At 45.9% G+C, this 25,016-nt stretch overlaps 2 protein-coding genes across 4 annotated transcripts in view; one reads left to right on the top strand and one right to left on the bottom strand.

Moving 5' to 3' along the window:
• The window catches only part of DSTN (destrin, actin depolymerizing factor), a 35,734-nt gene extending 19,186 nt beyond the window's left edge, over positions 1-16,548 (top strand). Inside the window, exons 2-4 of the mRNA XM_086701638.1 lie at positions 9,062-9,369; positions 13,035-13,111; positions 15,311-16,548. Of these exons, the coding sequence (XP_086557764.1) occupies positions 9,062-9,369; positions 13,035-13,111; positions 15,311-15,420 (495 nt within the window). The 3' untranslated portion in view covers positions 15,421-16,548. The remainder of the gene's footprint in view (positions 1-9,061; positions 9,370-13,034; positions 13,112-15,310) is intronic.
• A 5,715-nt stretch (positions 16,549-22,263) lies between these two features.
• Positions 22,264-25,016, bottom strand: part of RRBP1 (ribosome binding protein 1) — a 65,442-nt gene continuing 62,689 nt past the window's right edge. For 2 of the 3 annotated variants that reach the window (XM_086701628.1, XM_086701629.1), the window contains 5 exons: positions 24,758-24,865; positions 23,940-24,023; positions 23,588-23,686; positions 22,968-23,111; positions 22,264-22,391 (listed from right to left, as the gene is read on the bottom strand). In XM_086701628.1, the coding sequence (XP_086557754.1) occupies positions 22,353-22,391; positions 22,968-23,111; positions 23,588-23,686; positions 23,940-24,023; positions 24,758-24,865 (474 nt within the window). In that variant the 3' untranslated portion in view covers positions 22,264-22,352. The remainder of the gene's footprint in view (positions 22,392-22,967; positions 23,112-23,587; positions 23,687-23,939; positions 24,024-24,757; positions 24,866-25,016) is intronic. The other variant, XM_086701630.1, reaches the window with a different exon arrangement.

Here is a 25,016-nt window from a genome sequence, read left to right as displayed (position 1 = left end):
TGCATGTGAGCTGGGGAAGGGGCAGAGGGAGAGGGAGAATTGCCCCTATCCTTATTGGTACTAGAGGACTTTGTAGGGGCCCCTGTGTGGCTCATTCAGTTGAGCGTTCAGCTCTTGATTTCAGCTCAGGTCATGATCCTGTGGTGCTTGGGATCGAGCCCCACATCAGGCTCCACGCTGATGGCATGGAACCTGCTTGGGATTCTTCGTCTCCCTCTCTTATCTCTGCCCTTTCCCTGCTCATATTTTCTCTCTCTCTCTCTCTCTCTCAAAAATAAAAACCATTAAAACACTTTGTAATCTGGATTCATTATTTCAAAATTCTGGTGCTTTAATTTCAACTTTTTTTTTTAATTTCAACTTTATTTTGAGAGAGAGAGCGTGAGTGGGGTGCAGGACAGAGAGAGAGAGAAAGAGAGAGAGACAATGAATGAATGAATGAATGAACGAATCCCAAGCAGGCTCCTTGCTGTCAGTGCAGCACCCAATATGGGGCTCGATCTTGTGAATTGTGAGATAATGACCTGAGCTGAAATTAAGAGTTGGATGCTCAACCTGCTGAGCCACCTAGGCGCCCCTCAGGTTATCTTCTTTTGGCCTCAAGATGTTAATAAACTATAGTTACTTAAGATTATTTCATATTTTCCCCTCCTGCTAATGTTTATCTCAGCTTTTCAGTGCACTCTTCACTCCCCGAATCAAGGGTAAAAGAGCTCCCAGCTTGTTGAGAGGAGTCCTGGGTGCTAAGACCAGCACTCCCTGTTGCCCTGTCTGACCTCATGGTTTTAGTTATACTTTATAAAATCATTATCAAGAATCAAGGGGCCATTTGTTTAATCTTCCATATCGGTGCAATTTCAGGGGTATACTGGATATAACAGATCCAAGCATATTTATTTATTACAGTTGGATAGTATATAGTTCCGTAGTATTAAAAGTATACACTTTACCTGGTGGACTTTTTATTACTTTCATGGGCAGAATTTAGCACTACAACACTACTAGCTGTAGAAGACCATACTTTTTTAACATCAAAGCCTCTGAAGCCGCCATCTGGAAAGATGTGAGAAAGTAAGCATTTGATGAAACGCTAATCACCGAACTATACTTTATTCTGACTCCTTCCTTTCTACTTTTCCTCTCTCAGCCAGTTGTTGTCAAGTGCAATTGTTTGCACCTTCACAGTACCGGCACCCAGTCGCCTCCTTGTACTGCTCCCACTACACTGCTGAAGGCCTTGGGCATCTCTTGCCTTGCTTACCGAATGAGCCTTTTGGCTGGTCCTCTTTTCTCTTTAAAAATATCCAGTGTCTCCAAACTCAGCCTACTATTCGTGGCCTCTTCCACTTGAAGCCAGTCCACATCTGCATTTTCTCCTCCTGTATCCTCCTCTCTTATTGTTTGTGCCAGGTTTGCTTTGTCAGGAACTGTCTTCCTTCTTTCAACCTTATTTTGGAGTGCTTTAAGTCAGCTTACATGTGGAATCCTCCCTGACTCCCTGCATCCCTCTGACCCCTCATTTAATCTCTGCTTTCTTTATCAAGGAATAATGTAAGTTTTACCAAGTATTGAAGCTTTATATATGCTGTCTTTATCTTCTTCAGTGGTCAAATAAGCTTTCTTGGGGGTCTTGGGAAATCTTTGATTTCCTCAGAGGAATGTAGCAGTGAACGAAAGCAGACACAGTCTAAGGGAACTTACAGCCTATTTGGGGAGACAGTCATTATTTAATAATCTTAGAGAACATTGAAGGTACTTACCCAAAAAATACAAAAATACTAATTCAGAGGAATATATGTACTCTTGTGTTCATAGCAGCATTATTTACAATAGCCCAGATATGGAAGCAGCCTAAGTGTACATTGATAAATGAATGGATAAAGGTGTGGTGTGTACACACACACACACACACACAGGAATATTCAGCCATAAAAAGGAATGAAATCTTGCCATTTGCAACAATATGGATGGAGTAGAGAGTATAATGCTAAGTGAAATAAGTCAGTTGCAGAGGGGTGTAGGGTGGGGGAATGGGTGCAGTATGCGATCGGGATTAAAGAGTACACTTATGATGAGCACTGAGTAATGTATAGAATTGTTGAATAACTACTTGTACACCTGAAACTAATATAATATTGCATGTTAGCTGTACTGGAATTAAAATTAAAAACTTAATAAAAAGGGGTGCCTGGGTGGCTCAGTCAGTTAAGCGTCTGACTCTTGATTGCGGCTCAGGGCATGACCTCACGGTTTGTAGGTTTGAGCCCTGAGTTGGGCTCCACGCTGATAGCACAGAGCCTGCTTGGTATTCTCTCTCCCTCTCTTTCTTTTTAAAAAAAAAAAAAAATTTTTTTTTTAACGTTTTATTTACTTTTGAGACAGGGAGAGACAGAGCATGAACAGGGGAGGGTCAGAGAGAGGGAGACACAGAATCTGAAACAGGCTCCAGGCTCAGCTGTCAGCACAGAGCCCGACGCGGGGCTCAAACTCACGGACCGCGAGATCATGACCTGAGCCGAAGTCGGCCGCTTAACCGACTGAGCCACCCAGGCGCCCCACTCCCTCTCTTTCTTTGTCCCTCACAAGCATGTGCTCGTTCTCTCAAAATAAATAAATAAATAAACAAACAAACAAATAAATAAATAAAACATTGAAACTGTGGTAAGTGCTATGGGATAGAGTACATGGTATTCATGGTGTCATAGATGTTATAGTGGTTTTGACCCAGACAACTTTTTTGCAAAGTGAGAATTGAGCTGAGGGAATTAGACAAAGAAGGGTAGGGAAGTGCTGTTAGAGTGTAAGGTAAGAGCAAAGGTGGGAGGGAGCATGGCCAATATAAACCACCGAAAGAAGGCCAGGATGGTGAGATTACAGAGTTCATGGGGTATAAGATAAGGCTGGAGAGCTGGGTAGGACCAGTGGATGTTAAAGAATTATTACAGCTTTTACCCTCAGATCAATGCAAAGCCATTGAAATGTTTAAGCATGGAGATAAGATTTGTGTTTCAGATCTCTGGCTGCAGTGTAGAAGATGAATTGGAGATGGAGGGGATCAGCAGTGGGCATGGGCAGTCTGTTGTATTTGAACAACTGCAATAACGTATTAAACCCAAAGTCTCAGTGACTTGATACAGAAAATACTACTCTCTATCTTGTGGAGTTCAGGGGAGTCGGGCAGCCTTCTTCTTTCTTGAAGTGTGTCCACCAAGGTCCTCTTGTCAGGGGAAGACAGAGCTTGAAGATCACTGTTAAAGAGCCAGGGCTAGAAGTCATTTGTAGTACTGTGTACAGCTTTTGCTAAGCAGAACTCCATGGCTGCCCGCTGAACTTGCAAGGGAGGCTGGGGAATGTAGTCTTCCTGTGTGCTCATGAGGAGGAAGCAGTGTGGTGTATACATAATCTTGATCTCTCCCCTGCAACCACTTGGGAGGTTATTGTAGCAGTCAGATAACAGGCAGTGGTGGCTTGGGCTGGGAGAGTGGTAACAGAGATGGAGAGAGTCGAAGGTCTTGGAAAAGATACAAAAAACCAAAGGGCTGAATGTGGTGAGGGAGAAAGAAGTGTTGAGGATATCTCTTAGGTTTGGAGCCTATGTAACCCGGATGGTGGTATGTACTGAGAAAGGAAAACTGGGTAGAAGAGGACTTTGGGCATGCTGAGCATCCGATCTCTTTTGAGTCATGCAGCTGGAGATTTTAGATAGGAAATTGGGTGTAAAGTCTTCCAGGTCAGGCAGAAATCTGAACAATGTGTGAGTCATTTGGATTAGATGATTGAAACCTTACGCATGATAAAATCTCCTAGGGAGAATGCAGAGTCCTTCCTTTCCACCTAACTGCCATCAGCATCTCAGTACTGCCAGATTGCTCTACTGTCACCCTCTCTGACCTCAGCTGACCTTTAGATGTCCTCAGAGCCTCTTTGCTTGTCCTCAGGTGATCCCCTTGGGAACTCCTTGTAACAGTGTTCTAAATCTTTACCTAATATGCCCTCAAACCCCTGCTCTACTTCTTCTAGCTTATACTTCACAGAGAAAACAGAGCCTTTCAAGTACAGTTTTTAGCAGTGTGTCTTCCTTCTCGAAACAGTTACCCTCCCCTTTTACTATTTTAGAGGGAAAAATGTGTAGGTTCCCCCCGCTATCCAAAAGTAGAGTGATCCTTTGAAACCTTTCATAAGCCAGAATGGTGTAGCAATTACCATTAATTTATATGGAAAAACTTGGGGTGCCTGGGTGGCTCAGTTGGTTAAGCATCCGACTTTGACTCAGGTCGTGATCTCACAGTTGGTGGGTTGGAGCCCAGCGTAGGGCTCTGTGCTGACAGCTCAGAGCCTGCTTCGGGTTCTGTGTCTCGCTCTCTCTCTGCCTCTCCCTGTTTGTGCTCTGTCTCTCTCTCTCTCTCTCTCTCTCTCTCTCTCTCTCTCTCTCTCTCTCTCTGTCAAATATTAAAAAATAACAAACAACAAAAAAATAATTTATATGGAAAAACTTTTGAGCATTTGCAGACCCAAAAACATGACCTTTTTTCTTAGGCTTTTCTGATACCTTAGGACACACCTTGATAACAAATGAACAAAATAAATCAAGATAAAGCACACATGCCCACAGACACTGTTTAAAGCTATGGTGTCTTGATGAGGAAATGCTGAGTGTAGATCTGGGCAAGGAGCTTGACAGGGCCCCTCACTGCTCGGGGGTATGCACTGCTTCCATACAAATGCTGAACACTAGTTTTGCTATTTCTCTCTTTTTTTTTTTTTTTTTTGTAAAAGTGAAAATCTTTAGATTTCTTTTGGTCTGCAAAAACATACTAATGGCAGGTCTTTCATAAAAGTAAAGTGGTATAACTTGAACTTTGGAAAATCAAGGGATGTTTGTATATTCTTTTCTAAGACTGATGATCCCGTCATCTCATAGAATTTTTGTGATTTATAAGTGTCTGATGATTTTAAGTACTCTTTCTCTCTCACTCTCTCCCCCCTCCATATATGTGTGTGTGTGTGTGTGTGTGTGTGTGTGTGTGTATACACACCCTGTGTATGTATGTGTGTGTGTGTGTATACATATATATATATATACACACACACACACACATACATACACACACACACACACACACACACACACACCCCGCCCCCGCCTTTGGTGTTTTGGTTTTCCTCCTCTTGTTCCTTCAAACTCTTAAACTTTTAGTATGGTCAGATTTCCCCAGTCCTAAGACAATTTCTGTAAAGTTAGTACACTATTTTCCCTTTGCCATTAACCATCTTGTGCTTTCTGTCTTTAACTCCTCAGTTTACCCCAGTAAATCTTCAGCCCATTACCCTGGACTTCTGCCCATTCCTCCAATCTCCTGAAATGCATAGAAACTCAATTGCCAAACTTGGTGGTCTGTTTCAGTCATTCTCAAGCCTCAGAGTTTTTGGTATTGTTGACCTCCTCCCCACTCTCTCGTGGCTTCTAGGATGCTGTTTTCTCCCTTCTATCTTTTTCTTTCTGGTTTCCTGATCATTTCTTCTTAGTCCCCTTGACTTGCTACTCTTTTGCAACTTAATGGTAGTGCCTCTAAGATACTGATTATAGTCCAAAATACCTATCAGATACATGCTCACGTTGCCAGCTGCTAACTGGTCATCTCCACCTAGATGTCTTTAAAATTAACATACTCTGGATATTTGTAATTGCTTCAGAAGTGGTCTTCCTGTTTTCATTGTGTTTGCCAGTTTTTCCTTCACAGTCTTCAATGTTAATTTCCTCAAGTACAAGTGTCTGTAGTATTCCTTTCATCAGAAACTTCATAAACCTCCTCTCTGAGAGAGAAAAGCTCAAAACTTCTCCTTACTGAAGCTTTTAAGGTTCCTCTAAATTACAGCTAGATTTGGCTGAGATTAGTTGCATTATAATTGCAGAATACATACTGACTTTGTTTTCAATTACTGGTATGTGATTAATAGGATTTATTTCTAAGTCATAATTTAAAGTGTTGTTTGAGGTAATTCACTTACATATTGACAGGTACGTTCAAATGATTGGTTGTATATAAGACTTCCAATGTTTCCTTCATGCTTTTAAATATGGGTTGGTCAATTGTGATTTATGGATCAGCATATGGACTAGGGAGTTAGAGGAAGTGGGGGCTGTTTCTAGTGTTCATTAATCTTTGTTACTTTGGACATTTTATTCACCTCTGTTCAAAAAAGCAAAATAAAGATTCTTGTTTAACAGAGATGAACTGTCGAAGATCAGAACAATACTAAAAGCAGTAAAAGAAAGTTTAAGAAAATTGCTTTTTAAAAGCAGGAAAGTGATAAAATTGTATCGCTTTTGAGGTAGTTTTGTAGTCTTAATTTTCTCTACTACTTCATTAATTTAGAGTGAAAAGTTTATAAACAAAATGGATTAGATTAGATAGGATTGAAGTAGATTATGATCAGATATGGATTGGATAGGATTGAAGTGTGTTAGAGCTCTTTTAATAAATGAGATGACTATATGGCCCAGTTACCTCAATATTAAGTACATGCTAGAATCTTAGTATATTTTAATCCCCAGAATTCCTATGTGCATTTTTAAAGTAATAGCTTTATTACTAAGATATAATTCACATATCATAAAGTATAATTCAGTTATTTTCAGTATATTCAGAGTTGTGCATCCATCACCACTGTCAAATCCTGGAGCATTTCATCACATCACATCACAAAGAAACCCCATGCCTGTTAGTGGTCACTCCCCATTCCTTTTCCCCCTTAAGCCCCTGGAAACCACTGATCTGCTTCCTGTCTGTGGATTTGTCTATTTTGGACATCTCATAGAAATAGAATCATGCAATATATGGCCTTCTATATCTGGCTTCTTTCACTTAGCATAATGTTTTGTGAGGTTTATCCATGTTATAGCATGTAACGCCACCTTATTTTTTTTATGGCTGGATAATACTCCACTGTATGGATACTACCACGTTTTGTTTGTCCATTCATCAGTTGGTAAACATTTGGGTCTTTCTACCTTTTAGCTATTATGAATCATGCTGATCTGAACATTCCTGTAAAAGTTTTTAAGTTTTACTTTATTTTTTAAATTTTGTATGAGAGAGAGAGTGTGCGCCCAAGTGGGGTAGGGGCAGAGAGAGAGGGAGAGAGAATCTTAAGCAGGTTCCACGCCCAGCTATATCTCAGGACCATGAAATTATGACCTGAGCTGAAACTGAGAGTCAGACGCTTAACTGACTGAGCCACCCAAGTGCCCCCGTGTACAAGTTTTTATATGGACATACGTTTTCATTTCTCTTGTGCATATACCTAGGAGTGGCTTTGATAGGTATTAACTCCGTGTTTAACTTTTTGAGAAACTTCCAAACGGTTTCCTGAAGCAGCTGCACTGTTTTGCGGTTCTGTCAGCAATGTAGAAGGGTTCTAGTGTTTCGACAGCCTCACCAGCATTTGTTACTGCCGTCTTTTTTGTTAGTCCTAGTAGGTGTGAAGCAGTAGTCCTTGTAGTTTTGATATATTTTTCCCTAATGGCTAATGATGGTGAGCGCTCCTTCCAAGTGCTTACTGACCCTTTTTATATCTTTCTGGCAAAGGTCTATTCAGATCCCTTAACTCTATTTAATTTGGGTTGTGTTTTTAATTTTTGAGTTATAAGGGACTTTTATAATATTCTGGATACAAATTCCTTACTGGATATATATATATGATTTGCAAATATTTTCTCCCCGTATGTGGGCTGTCCTTTCATCTTATATGCAGTTTTATTAATCACATTACTTGACATTAATTTTGCATTGTTTAGTATTTAAATTCTGTTAAGGTCATAAATCTTGCTTTAGAAAAGCTAACATGCAAACCACAGTAGTTAATGAAGCATTAAAAATTATGGCTCTAGTGAAGTTAGTGTAAATAGAACACTTCTTAAAGATGAAAAGATTAAAAACTGGCTTTAGATTTTTTGCTCTGAAGATTATGTGTAACTGCTTCCTCATTTCAGAATAGCAAGTATAACATGGTAAAAGGCTTATTTTTCTGGTCAGTATGATCTTAAACTGTCTTCTTTCTATAGCAGTAAACATTTTCTTACCCTTTTTTAAAATGTGCAATATAAAAGACCTATATCATTGTGTAAGCTTAAGATATACAAGGTATTGATTTGATAGAGTTATGTATTACAGTGTGATGATTACATTAATACCACTATCTTGTCACATAATTATCATTTCCATGGTCAAAACAATTAAGGTCTAGTCTCAGTTTTAGTTACCCTGATCTTAATTTAAAATTTGAAGATTTTAGGGGTGCCTGGGTGGCTCATTCAGTTAGGGTCTTGATTTCAGCTCAGGTCATGATATCACGGTTTGTGGGATTGAGCCCTGAGTTGGGCTCTGTGCTGACAGTGCAGAGCCTTCTTGGGATTCTCTCTCCCTCTCCCTCTGCCTCTCCCCTGCGTGTGTGCTCATTTGGCCTCTCTCTTTCTCAAATAAATAAATAAATAAAACTTAAACTTGGGGATTTTGTGAGTGAAATCTTAAAGGCATATGACTAATATGTTACTGAATATTAATCACATGATTTTGAAATGTGAGTAGAACAAAGACCTTTTAACTCCTCTTTTATTAGAGAAAGATATGCTGGGGGGATGGGATTTTCCCAACCCAGCCATTCTGTCCCTCTGTTGTGCATTATGAAAATAATTTTGGGTATCATTAACCCAAACTGGGAGATGACTAGTCCCCGGCAGGGCTCTGAACAACCTCTTCAAAAAGAAAAGAATCCACCTCAAGGAAGCATCTTTTTCTAGGTTTTAGGGTAGGAGGGGTTGCTGTTGCTCAGTCTTCTCTTACTCCCATATAATAGTGATGAATATTTTATGTATGTAATCTTTTTAAAAGTTCAACGCCTGAAATTAGTGATTACAGCTTAGATTTTGTTTTTCTGTTGGATGATGAGTTCTTAAAAATTTGAAGTGCATGCCATTCTATAACAAAAAGTTACATAGTGTTTTTATGTTTGGCACAATAAAAGTTGTAAGCTTCCTTCTGATTTTTTCCCCCCCTTATAGGCCTCAGGAGTGCAAGTTGCAGATGAAGTATGTCGCATTTTTTATGACATGAAAGTTCGGAAGTGCTCCACACCAGAAGAAATCAAGAAAAGAAAGAAGGCTGTCATTTTTTGTCTCAGTGCAGACAAAAAGTGCATCATTGTAGAAGAAGGGAAAGAGATCTTGGTTGGAGATGTTGGTGTAACCATAACCGATCCTTTCAAGCATTTTGTGGGAATGCTTCCTGAAAAAGATTGTCGCTATGCTTTGTATGATGCAAGCTTTGAAACCAAGGAATCCAGAAAAGAGGAGTTGATGTTTTTTTTGTGGTAAGCATCAGAAATATCGAGGCTCTGTAAAACTCAGTGTTGATCTCATTGTTGGCACTTGGAGAACCAGTTCCTAGGGCCAAAATGATTTTCAGTCAAGCTATTTGCAGTCGTCGTCATTTAGTTTTTATTTTTAGGGCTTCATAATGTCTTAGCTGGATTGATGTTTGTAGGATGAAAACTAAATTTTACTCTCTGTGTATTTGAAAGACTATGACTTTTATTAATTGAATTTTTTGGTAGGAGAAGGGACAGGAGCTAGATGTTATGCATTCTCTGAACTCACTTTTTTTTTTTCAATTTTTAAATATTTGTTTATTTTGAGAGAGGACACAGAGGATCCAAAGCAGGCTCTGCACTGAGACCAGAGAGCCTGATGTAGGGCTCGAACTCATGAACTGTGAGATCATGACCCAAGCTGAAATTGAACACTTAACCCACTGAGCCACCCAGGCGCCCCTGGACTCACTTCTTATAAGTTACAGTTTCTCAAAAAATTCTTCCTGGAATCCTGAGGAGAAAGTTTAGCGCACCAAAATCCTTCTGCAACATGTCTTGCAGGAACCAACTCCTCACTTTTTAAATCACCCATCCTTGTCCCTCTGTGCTTTGTTACTTTTGAAGTCGGTACTGGTATTACAACTGTAATTAGCTCAGGGTAGCCACTAGCCACTGTGGCTATTTAAATTTAAAATAATTAAAATTAAATACATTTTAAAATTCAGTTTTTTAGTCCAATTGCCACATTTCAAATGCTCAGCAGCCACATATGACTAGTGGACACTTTACTGGGTAGCACAGACAGGACAGTTCCATCATTGCAGAAAGCTCTACTGGACATTGTTCTAAATGGTGAAAAAGTGTTATAAAAGTGATTGATGTGGCCTTTTTCTTGAAAGGCTATTTAAATTAGTTATTCTCGTCTTTTCAAGTAAGTTTGAGATTAAGCTTGAGTTGACAGTCACACATGTATGTCTTACTTAGTTGTATTATGCTACTGTCCTTGATAAGGAACTCTTACACAGAATATTCTCTAGCTTCCGATGGAAGGGGGAATGGTGACAGCCTTTGATTCTGGGGGAGCGAGGGTCCTCTTGATACTTTTGCTTGAGGCAGGGCAAGGCGAGGAGGGGCTTAGCTTTTAACTGCGTGCCACCAATGGCTTGGGATATGGAGCTAGGTAGTCAAAAGAATTCTGGTTTTATAAAATTTTTTTTTTTTTCAACTTTTATTTATTTTTGGGACAGAGAGAGACAGAGCATGAACGGGGGAGGGGCAGAGAGAGAGGGAGACACAGAATCGGAAACAGGCTCCAGGCTCCGAGCCATCAGCCCAGAGCCCGACGCGGGGCTCGAACCCACGGACCGCGAGATCGTGACCCGGTTGAAGTCGGACGCTTAACCGACTGCGCCACCCAGGCGCCCCAAGAATTCTGGTTTAAAAGGAATGTAACTCTAGATCACTCCTCAGTTACATTGCAGCAAGCCTTTATCGAACTTGGTTAAACCAAGATGCTGTGTGGATATAAATATGGGGTCAGGGTGCTTGTTTGGGGGCAGCTTTTTGTTCCGCAAGCCTGACAGCCACGGACATACATACGTAAGGATCATAGCTAATGGGACCTCAGGTGAATGCATTCCTGATTTGAACTTTTATTTCTGCTACATTCCAGCGTTTGTGTTAGGGCCTGCGAAAACAGCTGTGAGGAAAACAGGTAAAGCCTCTGCCCTTCTAAGATTTATAGCTGAGTGGTAGAGATGGCAGCTAAAGGATTAGTTTTTTAAGTTGGTGCCTGTTTCCTTCCTTTGCGCTGTTTTTTCCCCTGGTGTTTATACTTTTTTCCCCCACTGTGAATACAATACGTCCTTATTAAAGGACATTTGGAGAATATTTGGAAAGAAGAAAGGGAAATTCACTGTTAATGCAGTGTTTTGTTTTGCATTGCTCCTTTAAGAAATTGTAAAATTGTATAGGAGTTTCCCACAGCAGCCTCTGTTTAGGGCCCAGGAAATGGCTCTTAAGGTGTTTTAAAAATCTGGTTAGAGGGCACCTGTGGGGCTCAGTTGGTTAAGTGTGAGACTCTTGATTTCCAGGATCCCACCTGCTTGGGATTTTCTCTCTCTCCCTCTCTCTCCCTCTCTCTCCCTCTCTCTCCCTCTCTCTCCCTCTCTCTCCCTCTCTCTCCCTCTCTCTCCCTCTCTCTCCCTCTCTCTCCCTCTCTCTCCCTCTCTCTCCCTCTCTCTCCCTCTCTCTCCCTCTCTCTCCCTCTCTCTCCCTCTCTCTCCCTCTCTCTCCCTCTCTCTCCCCTTACCCCATGTGTGCATGCACGCTCTCAAAATTAACTAACTACATATGTGTTTGGTTAGAGTAGAATCAGAACAGCTAATGCCTTTTCCTGTCCCTGACCTATTTTGTGTGAAGAAAGAACCCAGGTAACTTTGCAGCTCAAGCAATTTCCAGACCTGAGGTGGTGGTTATGGCCCTGCCTCCCTCCTTGGAACTTCAGGTTGGGAGGAATAAGCACCTGAGAGACACACAGACTGCGTTTTCTGGTTCCCAAGGATGGAGACTGCCCGCTGTGGGAGGAGTGGATTAGGTGAGGTCCACACCAGCCTTTGTCGCTAATGGCTGTGGAAGACTGTCTAGAAACATGGCAGCTGAATGCAAGCATTGGGTGTTTAAAAGTATTTAACTGTACTCCATCTAGGAGTGTATGGAGATAGTGGGGCGTGGAGGCAGTGGGGCTTGATGGTATTGTGCGAAATGATCCGTTCATGGACAAGGGGTTTGGATAGGATGAGAGATTTCTGTCCATTGTTAATATTTCTATTATTTTTCTATTAATATTTCTGATAATATTTCTATTATTTTTCAATATTGCTGGTGAAGAAAGTGGTGAAGCATGCTTTCCAGTATTCATTCAAGAGGAGGGAGACACTAACATTTTTGTAAATACAAGATAATAGTAATATTGACAATTAAGGCATATTAATGCTGAATTGCTTATGCTTAAAAAAAAATCCTTGTGATTTCTTTTACTATTTGAGACTAAGATGGAAAGCACATACTTGTGTGGTCAGAATTTGCCGTTGGAATAGATGTAAATGAAGGGATTGGTGAGGGGTAAGAAGGGGACTTTTACTTTGTTTTCTAAAAAAGAATATATTACAAATAATCTGAAGCAAAAATGCTTAAGTTGCTAGCATTTCTTAATTCAGGGTGGCAAATACTTGATTTACGGATTATTCTCTGTACTTTTCTGTGTTTTGAAACTTTTTTTCTAACCAGAAGGAGTTAAAAACCTTGTATAAAGATGGTTGTAATTTGCCTGAACTTATTGATAAAAATGGGGAAAAAAATTTAAAGAAAACAAATTGGGTGATATAGTCAATTGACCAGTGTGGGGATTTTTTATTATGGACCGTTAATCTGATTTTAAATCAGTGGTTCTAGTTTGTTTCCACCTTAGTCAACCTGAGCCATTGTGTGTATGCGTGTCCATCATGACATCTCTAAGGAGGTGGGAAATGGGAAAATTGGGTAGTTAGTAAAACTCTCCTGGGAGATTCTGAGGACCGTCCCCTATCACTGATGCAAATGCTTAACACAGTGTAAACTGTACTTTCTCTAAACGTTTTTTCCATTTTTGGCATCTTTTTATCCAGGGCACCAGAACTAGCTCCTCTGAAAAGTAAAATGATCTATGCAAGCTCCAAGGATGCAATCAAAAAGAAGTTTCAAGGTATGGATTAGATTTACTTGCAAATATTTAGAGGTGTGGTGAGCCTGGAATTGGGAGCTGCATCTTTTCTAAGAAGCACCTTATTTCCTTTGGAGAGTCTTGGTGACAAAGAAGGCACGTGCTGCCTGGTTTGAGGAAAAACCTGGAAGACTGAACCCGGCTTTCAGCGTGTCTTCTGCCTTATGCTGGTCACTATGGGTCTGAACAGCCTGTCTTGAAAACCTTATTCTCAGGGAGGGGTAGGGGTAGGGGGCACACACAAAAAACCCCCAAACACCTTATTCTCTGGACATTGCCCGCATAGGACTTGTTTAGGCTGGTTTTAAACTAGTTTGGGATGCTGCTGAATCTCTCACACGGCATGTGGAGATTAATTGGTTTGTGTTGGTCATACTAAGTAGTGAATTTATAGCCTTTGAATGTGTTGACATAATAAAGTTGCATAAAAGAGACATTCATAAATGGGAAAGGATACTCTGTCTCTAGCTTTACTTTGGAATGGTATGATTTTAGCTAATTGTCTCATCTGTGTCCAAAGGAAAGTGCCCTTCTTGAACTGGCCAGTTATCTCTGACTTGCCACTGGGTGAGTGGGATCCTGATGAGACGGCCTGACCGTACTTACTGCCTCCAGCCAGGAGGAAATGTTGGTATGATGGGAGGAGCATGGGGCAAATGCCCAAAGGCCTGCAATGAGGGCTAAGCTTGTAATCTAACTGCTGTGTGACCCTGGCCCAAACCGCTTAACCTCCTTCGACCTTGATTCTCTCCATAGCAGAATGGGAGGCTTGGTCTGGATTGTGTAGGCTCAGTTTAAGAGGTGTCCCACCACCTTCCTTGCCGTGGCTAGCTCCAAACAGCTGTGTGAGCCAAGGTCATAGGGCTTGGCCCAGTGTGGTTTTTGTTTGGTTTTACCATGGCTGGCTTCTGTATTCTTGTAGTGGAACAGGTTTGCTCTAGCTTGTTTTGCTTAGGAAAACTCACTTCTTTTCTTGAAGCCTGCTGCTGCATAGTTCAGGCCTGTCAGATGTCCGATTCCACAGGCATTTGGGTTGATGTTGCTCTCCCCGCCCCCCCACCACCCGAAGTGTGTTCACTGGTTGGTTAACTGATGTTTTAGCGGGACTCCTTAACATTCCACAGTGCAACTGAAAAAGATTGACAATGGGTTCCTTACCGTCCTTATTCTGTGTTGCCTTTCAGTAAAGGAAATGGAATTGCTATATAGACTTGGCCTGGTGATGTTCAAGATGGTCACCTTGTTGCTTTCTTTTCCCTAGAGAAACCATTACTGGCTTTCTCTAGTCAGTCTAAGCGGTCCAAAGGCTGACCTGCTGTACTTTCTGCAGCTTAAGAAATGGTCTTAAAATTATGAACAGTCAGAAACAGTGCAGCTGTTTGAAAAACAGTAGCTGTTTACAGAGAAGCTACTGTATGTGATTCCCTAAGTGAGCTGATTCTGCAGCGTGGTGATGTAATTTTTCTGAGAAAGCAATCAGTAACACATTTTACATAGTTTTCATTGTGATTGAGTTCTTAAACGTATAGTATAATACCACTGGAGAGCTAACTTCTAGAGCAAAGGAGATGCTGGTTGTGTAAATACTCTTATTCTTCAGTGTAGTTAACTAAAATCAACTGTGCAATCAAAACACTGAATTCATATTTTTACTTACATTTTAAAAACCAAGAAAATTACTAGACCTGCTTTTTAACTTTTTATTGAAGGACAACGTAGCTATAGAAAAGTATGCATCATAAATGATTGTAGAACTCAATTTTCACAAACTGAACAAAATGGTGGTTTCTTGATTTAACAACCAGCACCCCAAAAGTCTCCCTCATATCCCTTCCAGTCACACCACTTTCTTTTACTCCTTCTTCCACGTGGAGCCAGCACCCTGACTTCTAGCAGCATAAAATAGCTTTGGCTGATTTTCTGTTATACAAATAGAATCATCTAGAATGTATGTTTTTATAAAGTTTGGCTTCTTTTAGTCAGCGTTCTGTTAGTCTTTCATTTTGTCGCATGTAGCTACAGATTATTGATTCTCCTCACTGTGTAGTATTCTGTTGTTTGTATATACCACAGTTTGTCTATCCATGTTAGCGCTGGTCTTTTAAAACAGTTGCTGTCTTAGAGAAATAGGTTAAATTACTGCGATAATTCTTAAATAGAATTGTTGTTTTTCCTTCCTAGGCATAAAACACGAATGTCAAGCAAATGGGCCAGAAGACCTCAATCGGGCTTGTATTGCTGAAAAGCTAGGTGGATCCTTAATTGTAGCTTTTGAAGGATGCCCTGTGTAGACCATCATTCAGTGCCACAAATTGAAAGCTTCCATGTTTAATGTTATCCTCTTGCTATATAAATGTTTAGGCCAGGGTCTCACTGAGGGGGAGCTGTCTTGTCATCTGTTAGAGTAAATTAAATATTCTATAAACATGTGCAGATGGCCCTAAATAAATCTAAAATCTGAAATTTTATTGGTGTGAAATTAAATTCTTATTGGCCAGATGCCTGTTTTTGATGGGTTGGCTTGTAAAGATTTTTGTTAAACTCATGATTTTTAATAATGCAGTTCACAAAACAGTACAAGGCCATATGAAGAGAATCACTGCATCTTTGTAACCTCAGCAGTTACTTTGTTTCTTTGCTTAGAGAATTGGTCATAATCTGGTTATAATTTTGGCCCAAATTTATTCTCTCTGGAGCTAAACTGCATACTAGAAAATAAATCTCCTCACCATATGTAACAGCACTAATATACTAACTACAGTAAGACTAAGTCAGGCAGCCTTCTAATTCTAGCAACTGTGTGATGGAGACTGCCTCAGAATTGTGCACACTTCTAACCGGCGCTGATTTTGCAAAGCACTATTTTGAGCACGCGGTTGGAATACAGGAAGCAGCTCTCTGCACCTGCAGTAAGCTCTCCATTCGTTAGTTCGGGAGACTGCTCTGAGAGTGACCTTGCATCTTGGAAATAAAATCATGGTGTGTCCTCAGGAGAATGTGCAATACCTTGCAACGACTTCATTATAACACAAATTAGGGCTCTATTGTAATATACTTTGTTAATGAAAATGATAAAATGGTGTATTGACAAGCTGGGACACTTGTGACCTCTTTAATTGTGTCTCCTTCAAAATTTTGTTGCTTCTGGTACAGTAAAGTGTGGAAGAACATTAGGTACATGTTTATGCTGGGGCCTGGGAGAACTTCCAAATTTCCTAGAGCAGTTTGTGGATTGTATGGGAAATGGGGAGCAGGTGTAATGGATGACACCCACGGAAGCCACTACCTGATGACACTTGCAGGTGATTGTCCTTAACATCACAGGCATAACGACACTTTGAACGGTGTAGAGATGCACACGGTTGGACTTAGAAGTAGCAGTATTGGCTTTATGTAATAAAGGAAGCATTTTTAACTCCCTCTCGTGTAATTATTCACGGTGAATTGGGGATGGAGAACTTTGCCTTCCATAAGTGGGGTAAGGCGTGGAGGTTTGGGTATTTCAGACCATTAGAGTTAAGATCACAGTTCTTTCCCCCCTTATTGAACGAGGAAGTTGGTGTAAAAGTTGGGAATCCTTTCCTACTCTAAATGTGTATTCAAACAGCAGGCTTATATCTCCTGATTTGTTTGGGAGACAAAAAAGTTACACTTAAAATACTTCTTTCAGAGTTGTGTAGGGGCACCTGGGTGGTTCAGTCAGTTGAAGAACATCTGACTCTTGATTTCAGCTCAGGTCATGATCCCAGGGTCATGAGATCAAGCTACATGTTTGGTTCCAGGCTGGGTGTAGAGCCTGCTCTCCCTCCTTCCCTCCTTCCCTCCCTCCCTCCCTCCCTCCCTCCTTCCCTCCCTCCGTCTGTCCGTGTGTCTGTCTGACTCTCACCCTCTGCCCCCTCCTCCACACTCGCTCTCAAAAAAGAAAAAAAAAAAAAGGTCTAGAAGACAGTGCCGGCTACTGGCTTACTGTTACTGATGGACTGCTTGTCATTCTTTCTTCCGGAATTTCTAATTTTCTCTACTGCAAAGCAGTGCTTTCAGAGACCGTGTATATTAACAGCCTGCCCAAGAAGCATCACAGGCCACGGCTGCCCTACTCCAGAATCAGCCATGTAGATACAGCCAGGTATTTGGTCAAAGAGTTTTAAAAGAAGGAAGCTTTTTTCTGTGGTTTTAGCTTGTGATATGTGGCGCTACCTGTGTAACCACCCTTTCCTGCTGGTGTGTGTGCATTTGCATGTGTGTTGGGGGTATGGGAGAGGGATGCATGGCTGTGGGAATGGAAGGATTTCAAATTGGTACAGGGATGTAAGAGAACGTAAACGTCTTCCAACACTCCACTCTTACACCAGAAATTGGGAAGATGCTAATAGTTACTTGTTATCTCTACCTAGGGGAACTTTTGAGAGATTCTTACTGGATTCCTGAGGTTGGGGCCCAAGAATCCTGCTAACAAGGACTCCAGGTAATTCTGATGCAGAATTAGAGTTTGAGACCTCAGCCAACACTGGTGAGGAGTAAAACTGGCAGGTATACTCTGCTCTCAGCAAACACATTTACATTTTTACAAGTGTAAACACATTACAAAAATGTGTTTGTGGAAAGCTGACTAAAGTGATACTCTCTTGCCCCAGGAAAGAAGCAAATAAAGCCATTGCTAACAAATTCAGAGCTTGACTGTGAAGTTCGTTCTTTCAGGGAATATTAATCCCTGAGAAAACAGCACAGCGACTCAGATAATAGAATTAGGCTCAGTCGAGTGGTTTCCTTTTTGCAGAACTGCCCAGAGTGCTGGCTTGTCCACACACACAGGAAGGGCAGCTTCTGTTTCTTGACTGGTTTGTTGCTCTTGGGACTAACAGATTGGATATGTCCAGGGACACATCACTTTCCCGTGATCTGGGCATTTCTGAAACACGGCAACACTCTCCAGACCAAGTTCCAGCTGAGCTGCAGCTAGAAGAAGGGTCATTATGGTTGACCCTTGAACAATACAAGTTTGCACTGTGTGCGTCCATTTATTTGTGGATTTTCCTTATGATTTTAACATCAGCTTTATTGTAAGAATACAGTGTATAATACACATACCTTGCAAAATGTATTAATCTGTTATTGGTAAGGCTTCACGTCACTAGGAGGCTATTAGTAGAGTTTTTGGAGGAGTCAAAAAATGTAATACACGGGTGCCTGGGTAGCTCAGTCGGTTAAATCCTGACTCTTGATCTCAGCTCAGGTCTTGATCTCAGAGTCGTGAGTTCAAGCCCCATGTTAGGCTCTTTGCTGGGTGTGGAGCCTACTTAAAAAAGACAACAAAAAAGTAATACACAGATTCTTCACTATGCAGGTAGGGGTATCTTGCCCCTAACCCCCGAGTTGTTCAAGGGTCACCCATAATTGCATTGTGGCTGCAAGAGGGTGCAGTTCTAGGAGCCAGAGTTTCGGTGGAAGGAAGGCTTGTGTAACTTGAGCTGCATCTGGCCGGCCAGGTCTGCCCTTGAGACTTCCCCAGCCCCTAGCCAGTGCCCTTGGTAGGCAGCCCAGGAAGGAAAGTCACACAACTTCTACTGGGCAGCCCTGGGACTACAATTTGGATTTCTTGTTTTCTGTCCCTAAGCTATTCCCATTGTATCCCACGGGAGTTCCTTGTTTCTGACATCTGGAATTCTGAGGTTAATCTCGTTCAGTGCCAGGGATGAGACTGGAACTGGGGCAGGAAAGGGCGAGAGTTCTTTTGGGCTTTGAATCCTGTTAGACCCAAACCTGAAGGGAGCTTAGAAGACATTTATGGAGGGTGTCTGGTGGTTTCTAAAACCTTGTGTTTTTGCTGCCTACAGGCCAGGCATCCTGGTGTGTATACATTTTACTAAATATCATGCTGAGATGACCAGAGGAACTTAGTCACAAGAGTCGCAGCTGGCATGATGGGGCTCCCAGGTCTGGAGATGGCTGTTTATGGGCTGTGTGACCCTGGAGCTTCAGGTCAATTCCTGGAGCCTCTGAAGGGCGGGGTGTAGACTAGATGTTCTCAGAACTCTCCCACTTGCACTGTCGGGGGTCTCCGATGGCAGTGGCAGTGCTGAGCCCCGGCTGTGGGCCTCTGCAAAGCCTGACCTAGGGGAGAGCATGGCTTCTTGTCAGCAGGCTGGCGGTCCAGCCAGTGCTCTAACCGAGCCCGGGTGACTCCTGCCTCCACATTGAACTTAGCAAGCGACTGCAAGAGCCGGTTGTCCTGTGCTGCACCGGTACTCCATTTGCAGGACGCACAGCTAGGAATGGCCGGGCCGATGAGCCAGGCTTTCAGGGCATCTGTGCCATGTTGACAAACACCAGGTGCCTATCAGCCTCCTGTTCTAGCATCTACCAAGGGTGGCTGTCTCTGTTATTTTCCTGAATGGCTCTTTCTTCCTTCCCCAGCCTGGTGATGGAAGCTTGCCCAGGAACAGCCCTGGCGAGGAGGCCAGGCAGAGGCAAACCCTATCAGGCTGCTTGGCGAACTTGGGTTCCCTTCTGCCAGGCCTCAGCGCTGCATGGCACATTTGCTGGGGCACGTGGAGCGGAAGACTGACGATGGGCCCTTAAAGCCTGAGTGGCAGGTAGTCTCCGACGTGGCATTTTCAGAGCCCCCAGGAGCCCCACACCCTGCCTTTGTTTTACCTCCTCTTAGCCGGTGGACACTGGGCCTCTTACCACGTGGTTTGAGCAGGGGGTAGGGCTGGAGCCAGAACCCAGGGAGCAGCTGCTGCCCTGTAATACCCGAAGGCGGCAGTTTGGTACCCCCAGGTCTCTCTCTGTGCCTTTCTTGCCCCAGAGCCCCCCCGTTCCTGTGCCTTCAGAGGGCATCTGCCCCGCATAGGGGTTCTCAATTCTGCAGCATGGCAAGGGGATGGAACTTACTAGAAATGTAGGCTCACAGGGCCTGGTGACAACTCTGAGGCGGGCGTCCTGGCGCAGGGCCAAGTCTGGCCTCAGTTTTCCAACAGGAGACTGACCAGGGCCCCAAACCACTTGCCTTAAGGCCACCGTGTCAGCAGGAGGAGGGTTGTGACTCCCCCCGTAGGGCCAGTCCTCCAGCACAGAATCCCTGCTCCTCGTGCACAGGGGACATGGAAGGTACAGTGAGGGACCACAGGTTTGGGGGGTGTTCAGTGGCCACTGTTCATGGGGTCCATGGACTCCACAACTCTTCTCCAGCTGGCCCTCCAGGCTGCGTGCTGCACTGACAATAAGGTGGGTTTAAAACCTGCCTTGCCTTTTACCAGGTGAGCTTTCCCTTCTGTGGGGATTCTTTGTAAAATGGCGGGGCGGGGCGGGGACGGGGGGGCGGGCGGTATACCGCCCATGGGTTCTGAAAAGTTTCACGTGAGACCCAAGGGCAGGGCTGGGCATGTGGTCAGCATCAGGTATTACCAGTCACTTCTGTTCAGTCTCCTGCCAGAAAGCATGGGCTTCCTCTTTCCACGTAAGCCCCCTCCAGAGTTCTAGGACAGGTAGGATGGTCTCCTCTTGCTTAAAAATCTCACAGCCCCTACTGCCTTACCTGTCCGGACACCTTGTCCTTTGTAACCTGGCTCTACAAGGCCCCCTCGACCTCACTTCCTGTCCCTGCACCTGCCGTCCCCTTGGCCTTGGGCCTTTCTCCCCTCCCCTGACAAACATCTCCTGCTCTGGTGAACTCCAGCTTAAGCTCACTTTTCTGGGGAGCCTTCCTCAAACTCCCAGCATCCTTTATGCCAATACCATTGCAATACGTAGGTGCCACATAGCATGATTAGGTGGCCCACAGGAGCTGGGACCAGGTCAGGGTCCTGCAGATTGAAGGCAGTACTGCCTGGCCTCGGGAGGATTGCTCAGTGCGGAGGCTGCCGGCTTGAGAACATGCTGCCTGGGTCTCAGGGTTCCCGTGACGGCCACCCACAGAAGTGCCCTCTGGTGGGTTTGACTCCTGACATACGGAGGTCCCAAAGCAGGCAGTGGAGGCTAGTTCTTGGATTGCCCTTCTTTGGCACCCTCCCCATCGTGCTGGACCTGCTGTGAGGGTGTGTGCCCTCTCCCTAGCCAATCCAACTCCTGTCACAGGCCTGAGGCTCAGGAGGGTGATGAAAGGGGACAGTGCTTGCTCGAGGCAACCCCTTAACAGGACTGGTTGATGCTGGCTACCAAGCCCCAGGCTGCTCAGATTCACCTGCTTGCTCCTGGCTTGGTCCCACCCATCCTGGGACCCGACCCCTCCAATCCAGGTGTTGCTCAAGCTCGATTCCCACTGCTTCCTCCAAGACCATGCTGCCTCCAGCCACCAGACACAGTGGGTCTTAGGATCTTGGCAAGTCTGGGCTGGCTGCTCCAGCTCCTGACCACACCCCTGAGGCACAGAGGAGTGTCCAAGCCTCAGTCAGGACACAGATTCCCTTGCTCGTTCACAGAGCTCACCCCAGACAACAGCCTAGGCCACCCATGGCCTGCTTAGGTAGCCTCCGATTCTGAAGGGTGGGGGCAGCGGTCAGCACATCTGGCCACTGGGTGCCATGACCGGGAGAAGTGCTGGGGGAGCCCCAAGACAGCTACAAATCTGATTTCAGGGGAACCAAACAGCATGCTTGTTCTTCCCCTGAGGGAGACAGCCCCTCTTTATTCCTCATCCGGGGCCCAGCGGCCAGGCCAGGGAGCCCCAGCAGACCAGACGAGACCGAAGTGCCGGGCAACGTTGGTTTTAATGGCATTAACATCCGGAGGTCATACATCAGTTCTTGCTGGCAACTTCTCCCAGGGCTGAGGGGCTGCTGCCTCGCTGGGCCGGGCTGTGACCCTCCAGTCTGTCCCACAGCCTTTCAGGCTCCCCACCCGGCCCCGCCCGCCTCCCAGCCCCCAGCCCAGTGAGAGAAAACAATTGCACTGATTGACACACGGGTCCCCAGAGGCCCCAGCCTCCCCAGCTCACACCCTGGGGTCTGTCACGGAGCTGATAAGGGCTTTGGCGTCTGCTCGGTGGTGGTCCAGGCCTGGTCCTGGGGAATAGTGTTTATCAAACGTGATAAAGGTTCTTTTATAAACAGGGGTCTGGAAGATCTATTTCTGTGATTCTAAGAGACTCTCGTCTCTAATGGCTTCTCTCAGAGCTACTGGAAGTTGGGCCTGGATAACGCTGTTGGTTGGTTTATTTATCTGTAAGGAATGTGTAAGGCATTTTGGTAAGTTGAACAGTAACTTCTCTTCCCGCAGAGGAGACTCAGACAGAAGTGCCCTCCTTTGAATTGCTACTGTCCTCCTGCAAACAAAGGTGGGCAGACGGAAGGAGAGGCTGGGGTCAAAGAGCCAAGGCGAGCACTCACCCCGAACTCCTAAGGACCTCCAGTCACCCCTTGGGATTAACACCCCCCACCACTCCAATACTTTCAGAGAACACCCAGCCCAGCAAGTCTGGAAAACCAGAGTGGACTCCGGGCGCTGACAGGAGCCGGGGACACAGGAGAGGGAGGGCCCTGAGTTGGGTGAGGGCCCTGAGATGGGTGAGGACCCTGGTCCCCCAGGCTGCAGAGCGAGGACCTAGCTGGCAGTGGGGGGCCAGAGACATACTTCCCACCAAGGGGAGCCACAGGAGGGCAGGTGCTAGGCCCAGCAGGCTGAATGTCCTGCCACCTGCTTTCAGGAGTCTGTCCCCACCACTTCCAGCCCCCCCAGGCCTGGGTCTCCTATCTATCCTGTGTCCTGGGAGTCCTGGGGCTCCAACAACCCCACCTGGCTCTTCCCACCCTGACTCCCACGGGGTCTGCTCTGCTCTGGACCAGGGCCCAGCTCCGGGGGATGGGGCAGCCGAGGCCACGGTTAGGGCCAGGACACTCACTGTTCTGTCCAGCTGCTCCTGCAATTTCTTCACTGTGTCTTTCTCCTTTGCCAGCTGCTCCTGGGTCGTCTTTAAAAGCTCCTGTAATTTGGTGGCAGCGCGTCCCAGGTCACTGGTTAACTTCTTCTCTTTTTCTAGTCTCTCCTGTGGGTGGTCACAGGATCAAAGGAGATCAGCTGTCACATGGCACACAGCAGAAAGACCACGTGGCTATATGCCCGGGAAGCCGGAGTCTTCCAAAGGCGGCGGGAGGATGTGGTCTCCTGGTCACCCAGAGACAGGTCTGTGTCCCAGCTACCAGCACTACCAGGAGAGCTTCCTATGCCCATGCTTCCTATGGGCGTGTCCTACGGCGTACTGTGGCTAGCGTGACCGAGGAACTGAACTTCCAGTTTTGTTTAATGTAAACAGCCCCGCTGACTGGTGGCTGCTGTGTGCGACATCGAAAGTTTAGACATCCCGCCACCCCCATCGCCACCAAATGAGGCTGGACCCTGCCCGAGGGGCCTCAAGATGGCTCCCACCGCACGGAGCGACAGTGGGAGATGGTGGCAAGAGCCAGGGCGCTCCTTTCCTGACCCCACCCTGAGCCCTGGAACAGACCCCCCGGGCCCCCTTACCTTCAGCCGCGTGGCCTCCTCTGCTTCTGAAGACTCGAGGGGCCCCATGCTGCGGAGCTTCTCCAGCTCTGTCTGCAGCCGACACGCTGAGCTCTGAGCCTTGGTGTAGAGAGAGGGCAGCGGGGCATGGGCGGGACGCCATACACACCCCACAGGTCCTACAAGTCCGCCTGGGGACGCCCACCAGGAGGGGATTAAGGCTGTGGCCAGGGAGAGCAGGCGGGACCCACACGCACAGGGCAGGGGACTGTGTGGCACCCCCCGGGAGGGACAAGGCCAGACCGCCTGGCAGACCCCGGCCTGCACCCCCACTGTCCCCGACACCCCGAGGGCTACAGAGGCAGGGCCTGACCTCCTCAAACTCGGCCGTGAGCTTCTGCCGTTGTGTCTGCTCGTCCTCCAGGAGGGCTTCCGTCCGCTCCAGCTGCGTCTTCAGCTGCGTGGAAACACCGCACAGACTGTGGGAACCCGGTGAAGGACCCCCTTGGGAACCAGGGCTCCTGGGCAGGCACCGTCTCCTAGCTCCTTGCGCCCCCTCGGCCTTTCCCTGCCCCTGGCTGCCCACCAGCCGGCTGACAGTCGCTCCCACACTCCCGCTGCAGGGAGACGGTGCCTCGGCCCCCGGGTCCAGAGCCACCACCTCTGCTGACCTCAGACACCTTTCCTGAGACTCACGGCACAAGGAGGCCTCAGAGCCACCGTGCAAGTCCCAGCCCCACAGTGTTGTGCCCACCACTGCCACTCTGGTGACAGGCCCCCACCTCCCGCTGAGGGCTCGCAACCACAGCCACTTGGGTCCAGAGTCTGGAGGGCAAGCACCCTGCTGTGACGTGCCTGCGAGGGCCCGGGCGGGAGACCAGACTCCCTGACTGCAGGCCCAGCCGCCCGACTCCCTCTTCCCCCCCACTCCTGCGCACAACTGTTAAGATCCAGCGCCCAACCCCTCTCCGTCTGGCTGCTTCCCTGCCCCTTCCTCTGCTCTGGGACTTCCTCAGAACCTGGTGGTCCCTCTCGGGGCAGAGCGGGGTGGGGAGAGCAGGCGCTGGAGGCCGCAAGTTGCCAGTGTTTAGCCGGAACAGAGGCCTGCCGCCTTTGCTCTCCAACTGGGCTCGAGGGGGCCCACGCGGGCTGTTAGTGACAGACATCTGGGGACCGGCTCACCGCCCTAACCTCGACAGGGTCCTGCTCTGCTGGGGGGGCCTCAGGGGGGACAGCCGGGGACCCAGCTACGTCACCATCCTCTACGTGGCTCTGCATCTCACTCAGCTGCTGCCTGACCTGAAACAGGGAGGGTGGGTTTGTGCAAATACACAGCCAGACACACGCCCACCGTGCCACGCACACACGCACAGGCCCCTCAGGAGGACGGCACAGGCTCTCCACGGCTGGAGCCCCTATGGGGGACCTGGTTTGGGAACTATGACCTCTG

Source organism: Puma concolor, chromosome A3 (genome assembly GCF_028749965.1).
Source record: "Puma concolor isolate L17-30 chromosome A3, mPumCon1.1.hap2, whole genome shotgun sequence".
Classification (NCBI taxonomy): domain Eukaryota; kingdom Metazoa; phylum Chordata; class Mammalia; order Carnivora; family Felidae; genus Puma; species Puma concolor.
The sequence above is the reverse complement of the archived record's forward strand: the minus strand, read 5'-3'. Positions and strand labels throughout refer to the sequence as shown.